Source organism: Trichomycterus rosablanca, chromosome 9, assembly GCF_030014385.1.
Source record: "Trichomycterus rosablanca isolate fTriRos1 chromosome 9, fTriRos1.hap1, whole genome shotgun sequence".
Taxonomy (NCBI): Eukaryota; Metazoa; Chordata; class Actinopteri; order Siluriformes; family Trichomycteridae; genus Trichomycterus; species Trichomycterus rosablanca.
In genome coordinates, this window is record NC_085996.1 from 28,986,165 (window position 1) to 29,002,941 (window position 16,777).

General features: G+C 38.9%; 1 protein-coding gene across 1 annotated transcript; it reads left to right on the top strand.

The window, feature by feature from the left end:
- The first annotated feature begins 451 nt into the window (after nt 1–451).
- Nucleotides 452–9,853, top strand: tdh (L-threonine dehydrogenase). The gene is made up of 9 exons (XM_063002195.1): nt 452–539; nt 4,108–4,308; nt 4,464–4,506; nt 4,637–4,707; nt 5,025–5,174; nt 5,947–6,119; nt 6,200–6,290; nt 7,341–7,610; nt 7,702–9,853. Exons 2-9 carry the CDS (start codon nt 4,119–4,121, stop codon nt 7,839–7,841), a joined length of 1,128 nt encoding a protein of 375 aa, XP_062858265.1. The 5' UTR covers nt 452–539; nt 4,108–4,118; the 3' UTR covers nt 7,842–9,853.
- Nucleotides 9,854–16,777: the final 6,924 nt, after the last annotated feature.

Consider the following 16,777-nt stretch of genomic DNA (forward strand, 5'->3'; position numbering starts at 1 on the left):
TTGCATCACAATTCAATATCAATTAAGGTTTTTTTTTTATTTTGTGTGCTGTAGACACTATTCTGACTACTCACTTTCATTTACTCCTTTTTGGGGTTATGGAAGTGGCCACCCATAGCTACACCGTTAACCATTCAAATAACCCTTCTAGAAAACCTTATTTAAGCAGGAAAAGTACTTCAACATCAATCTACAATGGCATTTACATGTTATGATCTTTTAAATCTACCGAAACGAACTAATAATAGTGGAGTGTTTACGCCTGGCACCAAACCTAGAGAACATGTGGCACCACGTTTCAAGCGAGAAACCGCATCATTCGGCACGTGACGCTGCAATGACGTCACTGGGTGTCGCGCGAAGTGGAGACCGCGCCTCCGCCGCTCAGCCAATCAGCGTGAAGCCGGTTACCCTGAACTACGCCTCTGCTGATATATATAAACCGCTGAGAGGAACTGATGCAACTGCACATCGAGGAAAAACCATCAGCATCCTGCACTGCTAACACACCCGTCAAACTCATTTATTTTAATTTATTGGTAAGTAAATCATTACATATCGCATCAACAACTACATGTTGTCAATAAATAAAAAATCGAAGAAAAATATTTGAGTCTATATTAGGGAATTACTTTGGTTAAGTAGGAACTGACACGCCTTAGCTATAAACGTAACTGAGATGGAGTTTCAATTTAATTTTAGATTCACATGTGCTGTACTATTTAAAGGCTATCTTTAATTTTCTGATTCATATAACTTCTTCTCCAAGTAGCCGCGGATACGAACAATAGCCTATTGTATTAGCCTGACCCGCGTGCGCTGTCATGGTTACGTCTTTTAATTCTCTCTTAAGTTTACATTCTCATTTACCACATTCAGCAGCCGCTTTTATAACATGCGACAGACGGTTGTGACACAATGTGATACAATGCTGCATTAATGGTTAAGGGCCTAGCTTAAGGGCCCAGAAGTGGCAACTTAGTGCCGGTAGGGTTGAACCAGCAGCCTTCTGAGTTCTAGTCCAGTACCTTAATTAACCAACGAGCTAACTAATAAGCTAAGCTTCTTATTTTGTTGTTTAATGCAAATATATAAATATATTAAAACAATTATATTCAAAAATTAACTGAAGTTTATAAGTGTTTAAAACTCGCATACTACCGTATTACTCTGTCTGAAGGTACGTGACAAACCTCATGCACCATCTAGCTCCTCACTGCCACAAGTGTTTATATATATATATACATGTTTATATTTATATATAAAACGCGCTTTGTACGCCTACTTCAGTACTTATTACACTAGTATGCAAGAATCCTGTGTACGTGTCAGTAGTGCTGTCATGCATACTAGCTTATTTAGTAGGGCAGTACGCTCAGCTGGCCGCCTAATGCTGTCATACTTAACGTTAAAGGGTAAAAATGAGCATCAGTGAGTTTTTTATCCCTATGATGTGTATATGAGCGTAACAATAGTTTCTAAAATTGATGGAAACAAGCATGGGTGGATTACCAAAATGTACAGGCTTGAGAGATGAAAGAGAAACTGGTTTATAATGACTGTTAAATGATTAGTCACACAACAGGATGTAAATCACTTCCTAAGTTCAGAGCTGTTCTGACCATACAATAATGTTGTTGTTGTTATTATTATTATTATTTTCAATGACCAATGATTTCCAATGATGTTTTAGTTCCAGTTCCTAAGACTCTTATTGAGAGACTAACAATTAAACACATACTGATAGACTGCAAAACACTAAACTCAGAAAGACTGAGGTTTTTTAATGAAAACGAGACACGAAATGTGCTTAAATCCACAGCACCAGGAAATAATTTTTTAACATATTTTAATCTAAAACATTTTATAATTCGTTTTAAATTATACAAAGTGAAGAAGCAACTTGAGTACCGCCGTATAAATGACCCCAGCGTGTCGGTACGGCGCTAAAACTAATCAATCAATCAATCAACCAACCTAAGACTCTTATTAAGGATTGGCACCAACAGAAGCAACACTGCCCTGTACATAGGTCACTGTCATAATTGTGCATTTTTTTATACCAATTTTAGTTTTTGGGTTTAAACTAATTTAGTAAATACATGGCAGACATCATTTCAGGAAACCATCTTTATGCAAATACAACATAAAATAAATTGAAGGCCATTATGCATTCCAACGCACAGAAATGTCAGGGCCATATATGAAGGATTCATTAAGTACCAGCAGTTTACAATGAAAATATGTTCATGTTTTAAAGTCGGGTGGTTCAGCTGGTAGGGTGGGTGCTATAAAGCAGTGTGAAGTACTGCGACCTGGGTTTTAGCATTGTTTTTGTTCACTGTCTGCGAAATGTGCCATGTTCTTCACGTGCCCGTGTTATAGTTTCCTTTAAGATCTTTGTTTTTCTTTCACCTTCATAAACATGAAAAAATTAACTAGCTACTCGAAACTCCCCCAAAGTGTAAGTGAATAAATGTGTGTAATGCCATGTCATAAAGTGATGCTCTAAACTGGACACGCAAGGTGTGGGATTTGAGCTTTAATAAAGAATTTGAAAAATCAGAAGAGGTCAAGTACAAAAAGGACTGGAAGGCCAAGAAAACTTTCAGATCTGTTGAGTTTCTTCTTTGAGAGACCGGAAGAAGTCTAGCAAGGACCTGGCTCAGCATCAGCCAGCTTCGTCGGGATGCCAAGTTGACCCTCTTACAGTTCGAATAAGAAGTATAGCAGCCAAGAAACAATTTTTACATTAGATGAACTGAGTGAAAAGGGTAGGAGAGATTGGAATGAAGATCAGTCGAAAGTATGTGGGAAAAAAAGAGTTGGAAAGTAAGGGAAGAATTAGTGCTTGTGTTTTCAGTGACAGACGGTAATCTAAAGATGAACTCTGGGGAGTGCTGAAAGAAGCCTGGTATAATATATCAGAAGATTACATCTAAAAAGATCTTTAGTGCGGTCTCCCCAAAATAGATGTGTCTAATGCCAAGGCATTAAGGTACCTGTGCCAAATTGTGCTGTCTTGATTTGCCGTCCTGCAGTTTTACCTCCATTATCAGGCCATGAAGTACTGAATTACTTGACTAAACTGTATTTTCGTGGTTGTATACTGGGCAGCATGTGAGGCTATGCAACACCTTTGGTCCTGATGACCTGGATTCAATTGTCATCTGTAGTCGCTGTTTGTTAGGGAGGGTTTCGTGTTTCCTTGTGCTTGTGTGGGTGTTTTGCAGGTGCTTTGATTTTCTCTAACTTACTGCAAGCATTGCATATGTGGATTGGTAGCTTGAATTCATCCTTGGGTTTGAGGAAGCAAATAAGTGAGTGTGTTTCCTGGGGTTATGATTTATGAATAAATAATCACATACAATTACTGTTCACTTGCTTGAAACTAAATTTTAATTCTGAAGACTGAAAGGACCATTGCTTTTTACTTGTACTGTCTGTACAAAACATGAAGCTGAGTTGGCATGGAGCTGACCTTCAAATTGGAAAAGTCAAAAAAAGTTTTTGAATGTTATGTCATCCATGCTTATCTTCATTAGAAACCCGAGTAACACTTTGGCAGCACACCAGCTTTATGCAAAGTACCTGCCATGCCCTTGGCACTTGCAAAAAAAATTGGTTGTATCAGAAATTTGGGTGTGTGGCCTTTTTTCTGAATGCTGATTGGTCTCTTGCAAAGGCAGGGCAGTATAAATAATCACACCTTTCTATCAGCTTTCCTTTCAAGTGCTGAGCAGTAAGGTAAGGTCTCTTAGAGACAGCACTGTGCTTCTTCTTGTGTTTGGAGAATATTGACTAAATTCTGATCTTTCTATTGTAGTAATGGTTGTTTATGCAGTTTGGATGCATAGGCGATGACAGCTTTACTGTTTTTAAATTCTAATTAGTCTGAAATTCTTTAAACTCAATGATATGCTAGGAGATAAAATAGTTTCTAAACTGCCCCTTCTTGTCATGTTCCTTATTTATTTTTTGTCTTTATTGTTAGATTTGTAATCCTTTGCTTAGTTGTTAGTCTACATGAAATGCAAGATGTTCAGAATTTAGTGTTCAGTCCTTGTAATGTATGCACAAATTTAACAGGCACATTTTTAACCTTAGGTAACCCGAAGATGCCAGTAATTCGTGCCCTGAGCAAGGTGGCTAAGCAAGCCCTTCAGACCCCTGGATGTGGATGCCAGGTTTCAGCGGTGGCTGTGCGCCACATCAGCTTCTCCCCCCGCCAAGTCACCTCTGGCTCAGACGCCAGCTTTCACTCTGTGTCCTTTTCTGAAACGGATCACCCCAGAGTCCTTATCACGGGTATGACACACATCAGTTATATATTTACTGTTGCTCAATTTCATTGACCTGCATTCAAGTGATGTTTGCAATCACACTGTGAAACAAGAACAGTTCTTTATGCAATTGCACTGAAAAACCCTGAAGTAGCTGTTACATTTTTTTTCTTTTTGCAGGCGGCCTTGGGCAACTGGGTGTGGGACTTGCCAAGCTACTGCGGTAAGAAGCGTCACATGGTTGTGCATGTTTGCATTAAATGACAGCTTTATGAGTATCAGCCAAAGAAATTTTGTGGCCTCTAAGTCTTGTTTTTTATATTTAACTTAAAGTTCAATGTCCTTATTTGCAGGATGAGGTTTGGAAAGAACAATGTGATCCTTTCAGATATCAGGAAACCTCCCACCCATGTCTTTCACAGCGGTAAGTGTTTTTTCTCTTTTTTTTCTTTCTCTTTAATGTAACCCAAGCTTTGTGCTTGAAAGCTTTCAGGACTTTTTTCAGCTTTCTACATTTTCACTATGAATAAAGAATCCTCTGTGGTACACTGGTATTGTGTGTACCTGTGTTCTTTACATTTTTCGAGCCAAAATTTGCTTTTTTTTCATTTACAGTATTTTAATTAAACCTCTAAGTTGTAACACATCTTTCTTTCTCTTGCTTTCATCATCAACATTGACAATTTTGTCAACAGCAAACATATTAAATCACAAAAATGTTCTTTCCTAACCATATTACAGGTCCCTTCATCTACTCTGACATTCTGGACTACAAGAACCTGCGAGAAATTGTGGTCAACAACCGGATCACCTGGTTGGTGCATTACAGCGCCCTTCTAAGTGCTGTAGGAGAAGCCAACGTGCCCTTGGCTCGTGCTGTTAACATCACTGGTAGGTCTGCATAAAAGCAAAACTGCTAATACTTATAAATGACAAAGACTTTAAACTCCCAAAACACTCAATTAATAATTAAAGGTTTGAAATACTGTAAGGTCAAATATGCACTATTATTGACAAAAGTATTGGGACACACTTCAGTCCCATTGCCACAGGTATATAAAATCAAGCACCTAGCCATGCAGTCTGTCCTTTCTTTCCTCTCAGATATGCCATGATCAGCTGTGAGTTGTATTATAGAAAAGCGGGTGATTTTAGGTCCACAGCAACTTGGCATGAAGTGGCAGACCACAAAGTTACAGAGCGGTCGCTGAGTGCTGAGAAAATGAAATCTTTAACCAGGCGAAGAACTTCTCAACAGAACTGTAATGGCTAACATGGAGGAAAAGAAGACAGGGAAAAAAACTAGAACGAAGATTGTTTTTTCCAACACCAGTGTCTGACCTCTAAATTCCCACAGACACACTTCAGAAGAGTGGAAGCCGTTCTAGCTACAGATGTGGTAGCAACTTCATATTAATGTTTAAGGATTTAGATTGTGATTTAATACAAGCTCCTGATACTTTTGTCCATATAGTGTATTTGGTCTCAGCCACACCCATTAACAATAGGTGTATACAACCAATTGCAGTCTTCAAACTTGTGGCAAAATTTTGGGTAGACTTTTGTCTTTTAACGCATGAGTGCACTGCTTCAAGAGAAACGATTGAAATATACAGAACATTCAGACTGTCATAGTAATTGTGTTTTTTTTTTTTCTCTTCAGGTCTTCACAACATCCTGGACATTGCTGCGGAGCACGGGCTTCGACTGTTCGTTCCCAGCACCATTGGTGCCTTTGGTCCCACTTCTCCCCGAAACCCGACCCCTGACCTGTGTGTGCAGCGACCTCGCACCATATACGGTGTCTCAAAGGTTCACGCTGAGCTGATGGGAGAGGTGAGACGCATAATCCATAATCTAGACATGGCCTTTGTTCGGATTGATACATCACTAAACGTAATTTCTTATTACTACAGTACTACCATCACCGGTATGGCCTTGACTTCCGCTGCCTCCGCTACCCAGGCATCATCTCTGCAGATTCCCAGCCTGGAGGTGGTACGACAGGTACGGTACCTTCAGATAAAGTCTGTGGTTAGGGCCTGAATGAGAGAAATACAGCATGCTAGTTACACAGTACATACTAATTTCATATAATAAACATATTCTGTCTACACCAGTAACACTGGTTCTACATTCTTATACAAATTTACAGTCCAAGCTGGATATAAAAGCTTTAAAAGCAAAAATGTTTTCGGTGCTGCTGTACAGTGGTGTTTGTACAATTTAGATAATGAATTCTAGACCACTCTGGAACTTTCTCCACAAAGCCTCCGTCTTATTGTCGTACTTTGACTTGACCAAGATTCATTAGTTCAAGTCTTTAATGTCATGGACAATTGTGTTTCTCCAATTCACCTCACTTGCATGTCTTTGGACTGTGGGAGGAAACCGGAGCTTCCGGAGGAAACCCACACAGACACTGGAAGAACATGCAAACTCCATCCGGGATTTGAACCCAGGTCCTTCTTGCTGTGAGGCAACGGTGCTACCCACCAAGCCACTGAGCTGCCCCCATTCCAAAACACTTTTTTTTTCTTTAACCATTTAAGCGTGAATTCACTTTTTTGTTTGTTTTGGGTCATTTACCTTTTAACATTCAGCTGTGAAGTTGGAATTCATTTTTTACCAAGTGACTGCACAGTATCCAGACCCTGAAGCATGAAAACCACTGTTTTCTCCACCTCTTTAAAGAAAGAAGTGATCAATTTTGTCAGTAATTGGTAAAAGATCAGTCACATTTTAGCTGTGCTGATACAATATTGTCATACCCTCACCCTAGTGCTTGTACCATCAACCATAACAGATTAATTGTCCCCAGAGTGCACATGCCTGAAACCATAAAATAAGCTCTTACACAAGACAACACAATAACAGTTTTAACCTACCTTGCAGCCATAAAAATGAAAACATAAAATGGACTAAAATATAAAGACAAGATAAAATAAACAGACAAACATAATACCTATTTTTTGCCATTAAATGACACATATGTGTTAATATATCGTGGGAATTAACATGGGAATTAACAAACCTTGGTTTGTCTTCACTTTGCAGATTACGCTGTGCAGATTTTTCATGACGCCGTCAAGACCGGCAAATTTGAGTGCAACCTGAAGCCAGACACCCGTCTTCCCATGATGTACATTGACGACTGCTTGAGGGCTACACTTGAGGTCATGGAAGCACCAGCAGAGACGCTGTCCATGCGCACCTATAACATCAACGCCATGAGCTTCACTCCTGAGGAACTGGCACAGGAGGTGCAGAAACAGCTGCCTGACCTGCAGGTCTCATACGAAATCGACACTGTACGACAGGCAATTGGTAAGAGCTGACAGGCAAGCATGCCACAAAATGTCATTTTCAGTGTGAGTTCACTATATTTAATTGAATGATTGGTTTCTTGTTTCCATAGCTGACAGTTGGCCAATGAACTTCGATGACACCAATGCTCGTAACGACTGGGGCTGGAAACATGATTATGACCTGCCGGAGCTGGTGCAGACTATGCTCAACTTTATCGGCTCAGAGTCTAGAGTAGCCCAAGCCAACTGAATCCAGTTCAGGACAACAGACACTTGTACATATATATTTAAAAAAGTATAATTGAAGAGAAATCTATAGCCTGTAAATAGTCTTTGCTCTCTTTTTTTATTTTTAAAGGGTCCTGCTTGGCTAGCTTATGTAACCAAGAAAATAATATATAATATATAAAATATAAATTTCATACAATCTGCTGGGTTTTTTCAGCCACCTACTGTATCAGCAATATGTAGAAAAACCTTCAGATAATGATGTGTGCTCAGCTCCTGTCTAGGGGTTGGAGGTGTCAGAGTCTAGCAAAATTTAGGGGTTTTCTTGCGCCTACACACCTGATTTAGGTTTAGTAAATGAAGCCAGGCAGGAAAATCTTTAAACTGTGCATGACTGGAACTTTTTGGACCATACTTTTGCCCAGGTAGTTTGGTGCTTATATATTTTGTATTTGTTGTTTTATACTTCTCATTGCCTTAATTCTTTGAGGGAAAAATTGAATAATACTAATGCAAAATTGATGAATCAATCAAATGTATGAAAGCTGTTTTATCGAAATTTTCTTTTATATTTATAACAGTGATTAAAAAAAAAAAAACATTGGCCAACATATTGCATGTTCAGAGGACACAAGTAATAAAGAAAACAAGTAATAAACCTTAACAAGAGTCGACCTGCTGACATGTTTTTGGTGTAGTGAGGGTAACCAAAGTACTAGTATGGATGAGGGTCCATCTCCGTCCAAACCAAGACCCCCCAGTCTCAAAACCACATTTGAGACGTTAAACTCATTAGCAGCACCTTTTCTCTGATCCATGTTTATTTCAGTGTTTTACAATGAGTGTAGACATTTCTACTCAAATATTTTATTACAAATTGCAACATGCTACCTGTAATACACTCCTCAAAGCTTTATTTTGGATTTTGAATCATTTTAGGTAGTTTGCTTGTGTCTTCAATGTGCAACTTTAATCATGCTTAGTTTCATGGTTTCACCAACTTGATTTGTATGGGTAACTCAACCCATTCTCTTCCATTAGCTTTGCGTTAGCTTCTTTTGTGTCTTTCATATTTTTTGCAGTCATGTATACACTTCTTGTGTTTTATTTTATTAAAGAAAACCAGTGGGACGTTGGGATGTTTAGTGTAAAGCGATTAATACATCATGTAGTTTGTGAACCCTTTACACAACTCATGATCATTACAATATGTGTGCACTGTAGTGGTTGAGTTGTAAAAGTTCGGTATCGTGCACTAGGATTAAGGGTCATAAGTAAAGCAACGCAGCTTGTTGCAAGGAGGTTGGGGTGGCAAGTAATTCGAAATGATTATTGTAATTAATAGCTTACCTTTAAAGAAACAGTTAGAATATTATGAGGTGACTAGCGTAATATTAACAGAAATATTAATAGAACTTCTTAGCTAACTTGATTCTATGATTTATTGTGCTTAATGAAGGACAGTATTTGCATTATCAGCCCAAATGTCATGTAACGAAATAAATGATTACAAAATTGTACATTTAATGTATGTTTTTCAACCATAATTAAATAACTGGGTTTACTTTTGCCAACCTGTCATTGAAAGACTTGCCTATGGACTTAAAGGTCCCAAATATTAATAGAACTTGGTCTTAGCTAACTTAATTCTGTGATTTACTGTACTTACTAAAAGTCAGTATTTGCATATCAGCCACAATTGTCATGTAACCACAGAATGATTCCAAAACTGTACATTTAATGTATGTTAAAGCCACAGTTAAATGACTTTGTTTACTATGGCCACACTGTTCTTCAAGGTGTTGGCTAAAAGGGTGGGTCGAAATGAAAGCTGGGGCCTCCCTGATACCCTGATAAGCGGAGTAATATGTGTCCTTCTTACTGCTTTTCATGTGCACTATTTATCTATTTATTTAGTTTGATAAAAATAATTGGCTTCATATAAGCTCACTATTTAAATCATTTGTAGATGGGAAGTTTGTCATTTTATGTTTCTGTTCACAAAAGATACATGATTAAAGCATTTTTTCAATATGCTGGACTGAACTGGTCTTGTTTGAATTAAATCGGGTTTTCTGCATGGCTGTACATGGTATATTAATATAGAAAAAAGAAGAAGAATCTTAATTGTCATTATACTTGCGTACAAGGAAATTTAGTGTGACACTCCCCAAAAAAAGATAAAAAAGGAGTATTACATTACACAAGTGTTTACATAACATCTGGATATTTATACTAGATGGATTTCAAAGATAAATACAGTACATTATGGGTATGTGTGTATACAGTGACTCAGTGCTCAGATTAGGATATTGACATGGGTGGAAATTACAGCACACTGTAAGAACTGCAAAAAAAAAAAGATTACAAGTAAGTGTGTGTGTAGAAAGTGACTGTGTGCATATGTGCTAAATTCAAAGAGAGCCTGATTGCTGGGTAACAGTTTGTGAAGTCTAATTTCAATACAGTAGATTTGGGCAGCACGGTGGCTCAGTGGGTAGCACTGTCTCCTCACAGCAAGAAGGTCTTGGGTTCGATCCCCAGGTGGGGCGGTCCAGGTCCTTTCTGTGTGGAGTTTGCATGTTCTCCCCGTGTCTGTGTCGGTTTCCTTCGGGAGCTCCGGTTTCCTCCCACAGTCCAAAAACATGCAAGTGAGGTGAATTGGAGATACAAAATTGTCCATGACTGTGTTTGATGTTAAAACTTGTCAACTGATGAATCTTGTGTATTGAGTAACTACTGTTTCTGTCATGAAAGTGTAAAAACATGACGTTATAATCCTAATAAAACAAACAAACAATACAGATGGACTTCGCCCATCTTAATTATCTACAATGACAAAGTGAAAACTTTCTTTTTTAATTAAAAGTCAAAAAGTCAATCTGCAGATCCTTTGCTATGGCACTCTGAATTGTGGTCAGGTGCATCCAGTTGCCTTGAAATGTCTCTCCAAACTTTTTTTACAGTTACATGAAAATAGAAAAGGGTGAACTACAAGGTTAAAAAGCACAAAATTTTAAATTTGGTGCTTGCATCACATAAAAAAAAAATGGGATTTCGAATACATTGTATTGAATATTAGCTATGCCATCCGGCTGGGCTAGTGCTACTGTGATCAATATAGCCACAAGGTCTTGGGAGTAGTTGGAAAACAGTTGTCACTTAACAAAGGCTGCCACAGAAAGGTCAACAAATTCTCTGGACCCATGCTCATCTCAGATGGAAAACATCCAGATTTTAGCTTGTTTTTCAGAAAAATCAGTGTGAAACTCGCTGTGACAATAATCTCAACAGCTTCATTGATAGTAGATTTAAGGACCAGTATGCAGTCCAATGAATAACAAACTCTAGTGATTTAATTCATTAAGCTATTGGCAAACAGTTCTTGTGCTGAGGTGGTTTGCAACTCACTGCTTTTGAGTGAGCTGTTGTACTGTAGTTCCTGAACAATGCCACTCAATGAATTTTTGAAAAGGTGGTATGATAGTGCCACTATAACTAGAGAGTTACACCGTCTTCAGTTTAGCTCACTGTACTGCCAGTGTTTGTTTCACAAAGAATGTGTACCTTCTCAAAAAGAGTTCTTAAGTCCTGATGTGTAAATTGTTTCTTAATTGCTATTAAACACACATTGAACGCAACAACACAAAACAGCTAGTAGTTAACACAGTCTTAAAATATTTACATTGCAGAAATGCAATGTCATTGTTCCTCAGTAAGAACTCAACCGTGATTGTTTTCACTTACATTGTAGCTCCAATGAAAAAGCAGGTTATATAATGATTATATCTACAGTATGTAGACTCTTTCCCTCAACATAAGGTCACAACACTAAAACCTGCTTCCATTTCTTACTGGCTAGGAAAGTTTTGTCATACGGTTCTGATCATTCGATACTGATACTTTTCAACTCAGATTTACATTTACATTTTCGGCATTTAGCAGATGCTTTTATCCAAAGCAACTTACATTACAGTTACAGTATACAGTCTGAGCAATTGAGGGTTAAGGGCCTTGCTCAGGGGCCCAACAGCAGCAACCTGGCAGTGGTGGGGCTTGAACCAGCGACCTTCTGATTACTAGTCCAGTACCTTAACCACTAGGCTACAGCTTGCCCACTGTCACTGTCAGATCAAAATATATTGTAAATTAAAGGAATAGTTGGATTTACTTCAGTACTGCATGTGATTCAAACAGCAGCTCAGGCTCTGAACTGTGAGCTGTCTTTGTTACAAAAGGTTGGAACAGTCAGAACAGACCAGTCAGTCCAGTACTCGCTGGCTACTGAGACCACGTGGCACAGTGTCTAGTGAACCTCTGTGGCATGTGTAATGTGAGATAAAGCAGGCGGGTTTCAGCCTGGGACCATTTTTACCCTCAAATGCTTCTGCCTGAGTACAGAACTACACGAGTGTGATAAGTACGCGCTAATGACCTTGTTTGTTCTTATTGTGGGTGGGGATGTGAACTAGACTAGTTTGTACAAGATGTTTATACAGGAGCGGGACATAGATTTCTGTCCATGAGTGCATGATCAAACAAAGGGTTTACATAAAAAAGATTACACGTATATTATATACACGTACACTGATCAGCCATAACATTAAAACCACCTCCTTGTTTCTACACTCACTGTCCATTTTATCGACTCCACTTACCATATAGAAGCACTTTGTAGTTCTACAATTACTGACCGTAGTCCATCTGTTTCTCTACATACTTTTTAAACTGCTTTTACCCTGTTCTTCAACGGTCACCACAGAGTAGATATTATTTAGGTGGTGGATGGTTCTCAGCACTGCAGTGACACTGACATGGTGGTGGTGTGTTAGAGTGTGTTGTGTTATATCTATTTTTGGTTGGTGGACTATTCTCAGTCCGGCAGTGACAGTGAGGTGTTTAAAAACTCTCTTATCCACTCATACCAGCACAACACACACTAACACACCACCATGTCAGTGTCACTGCAGTGCTGAGAATGATCCACCACCTAAATAATACCTGCTCTGTGGTGACCGTTGAAGAACAGGGTATGTGGTGCCACCACCTCTGTGGTGGTCCTGGGAGACTCCTGACCATTGATAAACAGCATGAAAGGGGGCTAACAACGCATGCAGAGAAACAGATGGACTACAGTCAGTAAAAATTGCTCCTGTATGGTTAGTGAAGCTGATAAAATGGACAGTGAGTGTAGAAAGAAGGAGGTGGTTTTAATGTTATGGCTGATCGGTATATATACAGTGGGGGAAATAAGTATTTGATCCCCTGCTGATTTTGTAAGTTTACCCCCTTACAAAGACTTGAACAGTCTATAATTTTAATGGAAGGTTTATTTTAACAGAGAGAGACAGAATATCAACAAAAAATCCAGAAAAAAAACATTAAATAAAAGTTATAAATTAATTTGTATTTAATTAAGGGAAATAAGTATTTGATCCCCTACCAACCAGCAAGAATTCTGACCCCCACAGACCGGTTATGTGCCCATGAGGCACACAAATTAGTCCTGTCCCTGTATAAAAGACTCCTGTCACAGAATCAGTTTCTTCCGTTCAAATCTCTCGACCACCATGGGCAAGACCAAAGAGCTATCAAAGAACGTCAGGGACAAGATTGTAGACCTGCACAAGGCTGGAATGGGCTACAAGACCATCAGCAAGAAGCTTGGTGAGAAAGAGATCGCTGTTGGCACGATAATTCGAAAATGGAAGAAATACAAGATCACAGTCAATCGCCCTCGCTCTGGAGCTCCATGCAAGATCTCACCTGGTGGGGTAAGAATGATTCTGAGAAAGGTGAGGTCAGTCCAGAATTACACGGGAGGAGCTTGTCAATGATCTCAAGGGAGCTGGGAGCACAGTCACCAAGAAAACCATTAGTAACACACTTCGCCGTAATGGATTGAGATCCTGCAGTGCCCGCAAAGTCCCTTTGCTCAAGAAGGCTCATGTACAGGCCCGTCTGAAGTTTGCCAATGAACACCTGAATGATTCCGAGAAAGCTTGGGAGAATGTGATATGGTCAGATGAGACCAAAATTGAGCTCTTTGGCATCAACTCCACTCGCCGTGTTTGGAGGCAGAGAAATGCCCAGTGGGGGTGGTGTTCTTGGGGTCATATCCAGCATTTCTCTGCTCCCAGCTCCCTTGAGATCATTGACAAGCTCCTCCCGTGTAATTCTGGACTGACCTCACCTTTCTCAGAATCATTCTTACCCCACCAGGTGAGATCTTGCATGGAGCTCCAGAGCGAGGGCGATTGACTGCGATCTTGTATTTCTTCCATTTTCGAATGATCGCACCAACAGTGGTCTCTTTCTCACCAAGCTTCTTGCTGATGGTCTTGTAGCCCATTCCAGCCTTGTGCAGGTCTACAATCTTGTCCCTGACGTTCTTTGATAGCTCTTTGGTCTTGCCCATGGTGGTCGAGAGATTTGAACGGAAGAAACTGATTCTGTGACAGGAGTCTTTTATACAGGGACAGGACTAATTTGTGTGCCTTTTGTGCACATAACCGGTCTGTGGGGGTCAGAATTCTTGCTGGTTGGTAGGGGATCAAATACTTATTTCCCTTAATAAAATACAAATTAATTTATAACTTTTATTTAATGTTTTTATTCTGGATTTTTTGTTGATATTCTGTCTCTCTCTGTTAAAATAAACCTTCCATAAAAATTATAGACTGTTCAAGTCTTTGTAAGGGGGTAAACTTACAAAATCAGCAGGGGATCAAATACTTATTTCCCCCACTGTATATATACAAACAATTTTAAAAATCTTAGATTTTTTAAATATACCGAGGGGTATTATATTCATTATTATATGAATATATTTTTATTATATGAATAAAGCAAGATAAATTGGTTTACTTCCTATTAATTCTTAATTCTTAGTTTAATTTAGCATAATAGACTGCTGCGCCACCCAAGCATGACCTGGATTGTGTCAACTGTTATTAATTCCTACGGTCTTATTGTTTTAACTGCCATGCTGCTTCAGATACCTACTACAGTACCTACTTATTACTGCGCCACAAGTGTCACTTGAGGTCTTTTATTATAAGAGACTGTGGCATTGTCCTTAAAAGCACACTAAGCAGATACTAAAGGTGAAAGATAAACTTTGGAACTGAATATCTAATTAGTTGTATCAGCTGACCTTTAATAAATTTTATTTTGATACATTGGAAATTTTAGTTGATAAATAGCATGAATTTATTAGATCACCAGGGAAAATAATGGCCTTTGTTACAAAAAGGAAACATTGATCATTGATCCAAATATCCTTTTTTTAATAAACCTAAGTTTCAAAAACAATATTGTCAATTTGTGTTTCTTTGTTCTCTTTTAAATCCTTACAATGAATATAATTTTGTTAAGATTGTTCTAGAAATATACTGCAATGTGCTCTCTTTTTGACCCCAGTAACACTGTTACGCAATACCATTCAGAGCACTGTAAATCAATGGCAGAATTCATGCTTCATGTGACACAGCTACTGTATATGTACACTGTCACAACCCTGTTAAATTCTGTAATGCTGCAGGACCTGCTTGTTCACTTGCTCACTGACTTACTGCCACATTTTTATTGTTTGCATTTATTTACATATATCAAATGTACCAGTGTTTAAAAACTATCCATAGCAGACACATTGTTAGCTATGTACAGTGGCTTCAGAAAGTATTCAGATCACTTTTTGCATACCTGCTTTTGTTGTGGATTTGATTTTGAATAGATACAATGTCTATTTCTACTACTTGTAAAACCCCTCAAATTAATGCAAATTGCACATCATTCTATACACCTCTTAAGCATAATTTGGAGGGCTACAGCCAAGTGTCTGAATACTAATGGGTATAAGAGATTTCAGATTAAAAATTGTAATCATTTTTTAAAACGCTCTAAATGCACAATTTTACTTTATTATTATGGGTGATTAAATGTGAATTTATGTGGTAAAATGGCAATTATATCTATTTAAAATCAAATCCACAACACCGAAAGGTTCACGAAAAGTCAGGCATCTGAATACTTTGTAAATGCACTGTAAGAAAGAGTGCCAGGAATTTTCCCATGTGACCTCCTGATGTAATGCGTCACTGTTATGCAATTGGAAGCTCCTGCATAATGATGATTTACACACACCCATCTGCTGGACTTGATGATGGTCACCAATATATTATTCGCCATCTTGTAAATAACAGAACAACCTTGAGGTTCCCAGAACTGCCTTGGTGTGTTGAAAGAGTCATGAGGAAAGGGGGGACGGAATCAGTGCACCTGATATAAACATCATATCAGGTTTCTCTAGTTTGGGTATGAGGTGTTATGTCAAGTGCACACACCCCCTTTGCTCACTCACCAATAGGAAAGGTTGGAAGTACAGGCCCCTCTGTGGTGCAAACAGGGAGGATTACTTAGGTGCAGGGTGAGAGAATAAGCTCAGGTCAAACATGTCTCTTAGGGGGGAAATGACCAAATACTCAGTCTTGCAGCTGTGTTTTACATGCTGACCTGGTACTCTGCAAATAATCAATGTCCATCCATCATATTTGATCCTGGGAAGGATGAAACTGCATTGAGATATCTCAATTCAACTTCATCATACTTAACCATCTGCCAGTGTGGTGAATCCAGGGTTGGCGAATGCTACAACCCAACTAACACCTCAAAGAAGATTCGTCCATTTCCCTCCATGGAAGACACACAGATTCTTGTCCAGTCACTTGTAATCTCACAGTTGGACTACTGCAATTCTCTCCTGGCAGGTGCTCCTATGTCCACTATTAAACCCTTACAACATCCAAAATGCAGCTGCTCACCTGGTTTTTAACCAACCTAAACACTGCCACATCACCCCACTGCTGCGTTCTCTTCGCTGGCTTCCTGTAGCTGCACGCATTCAGTTTAAAACACTGATGCTTGCCTACAAAGCCAAAAACAGCCCCAAGTTACCTT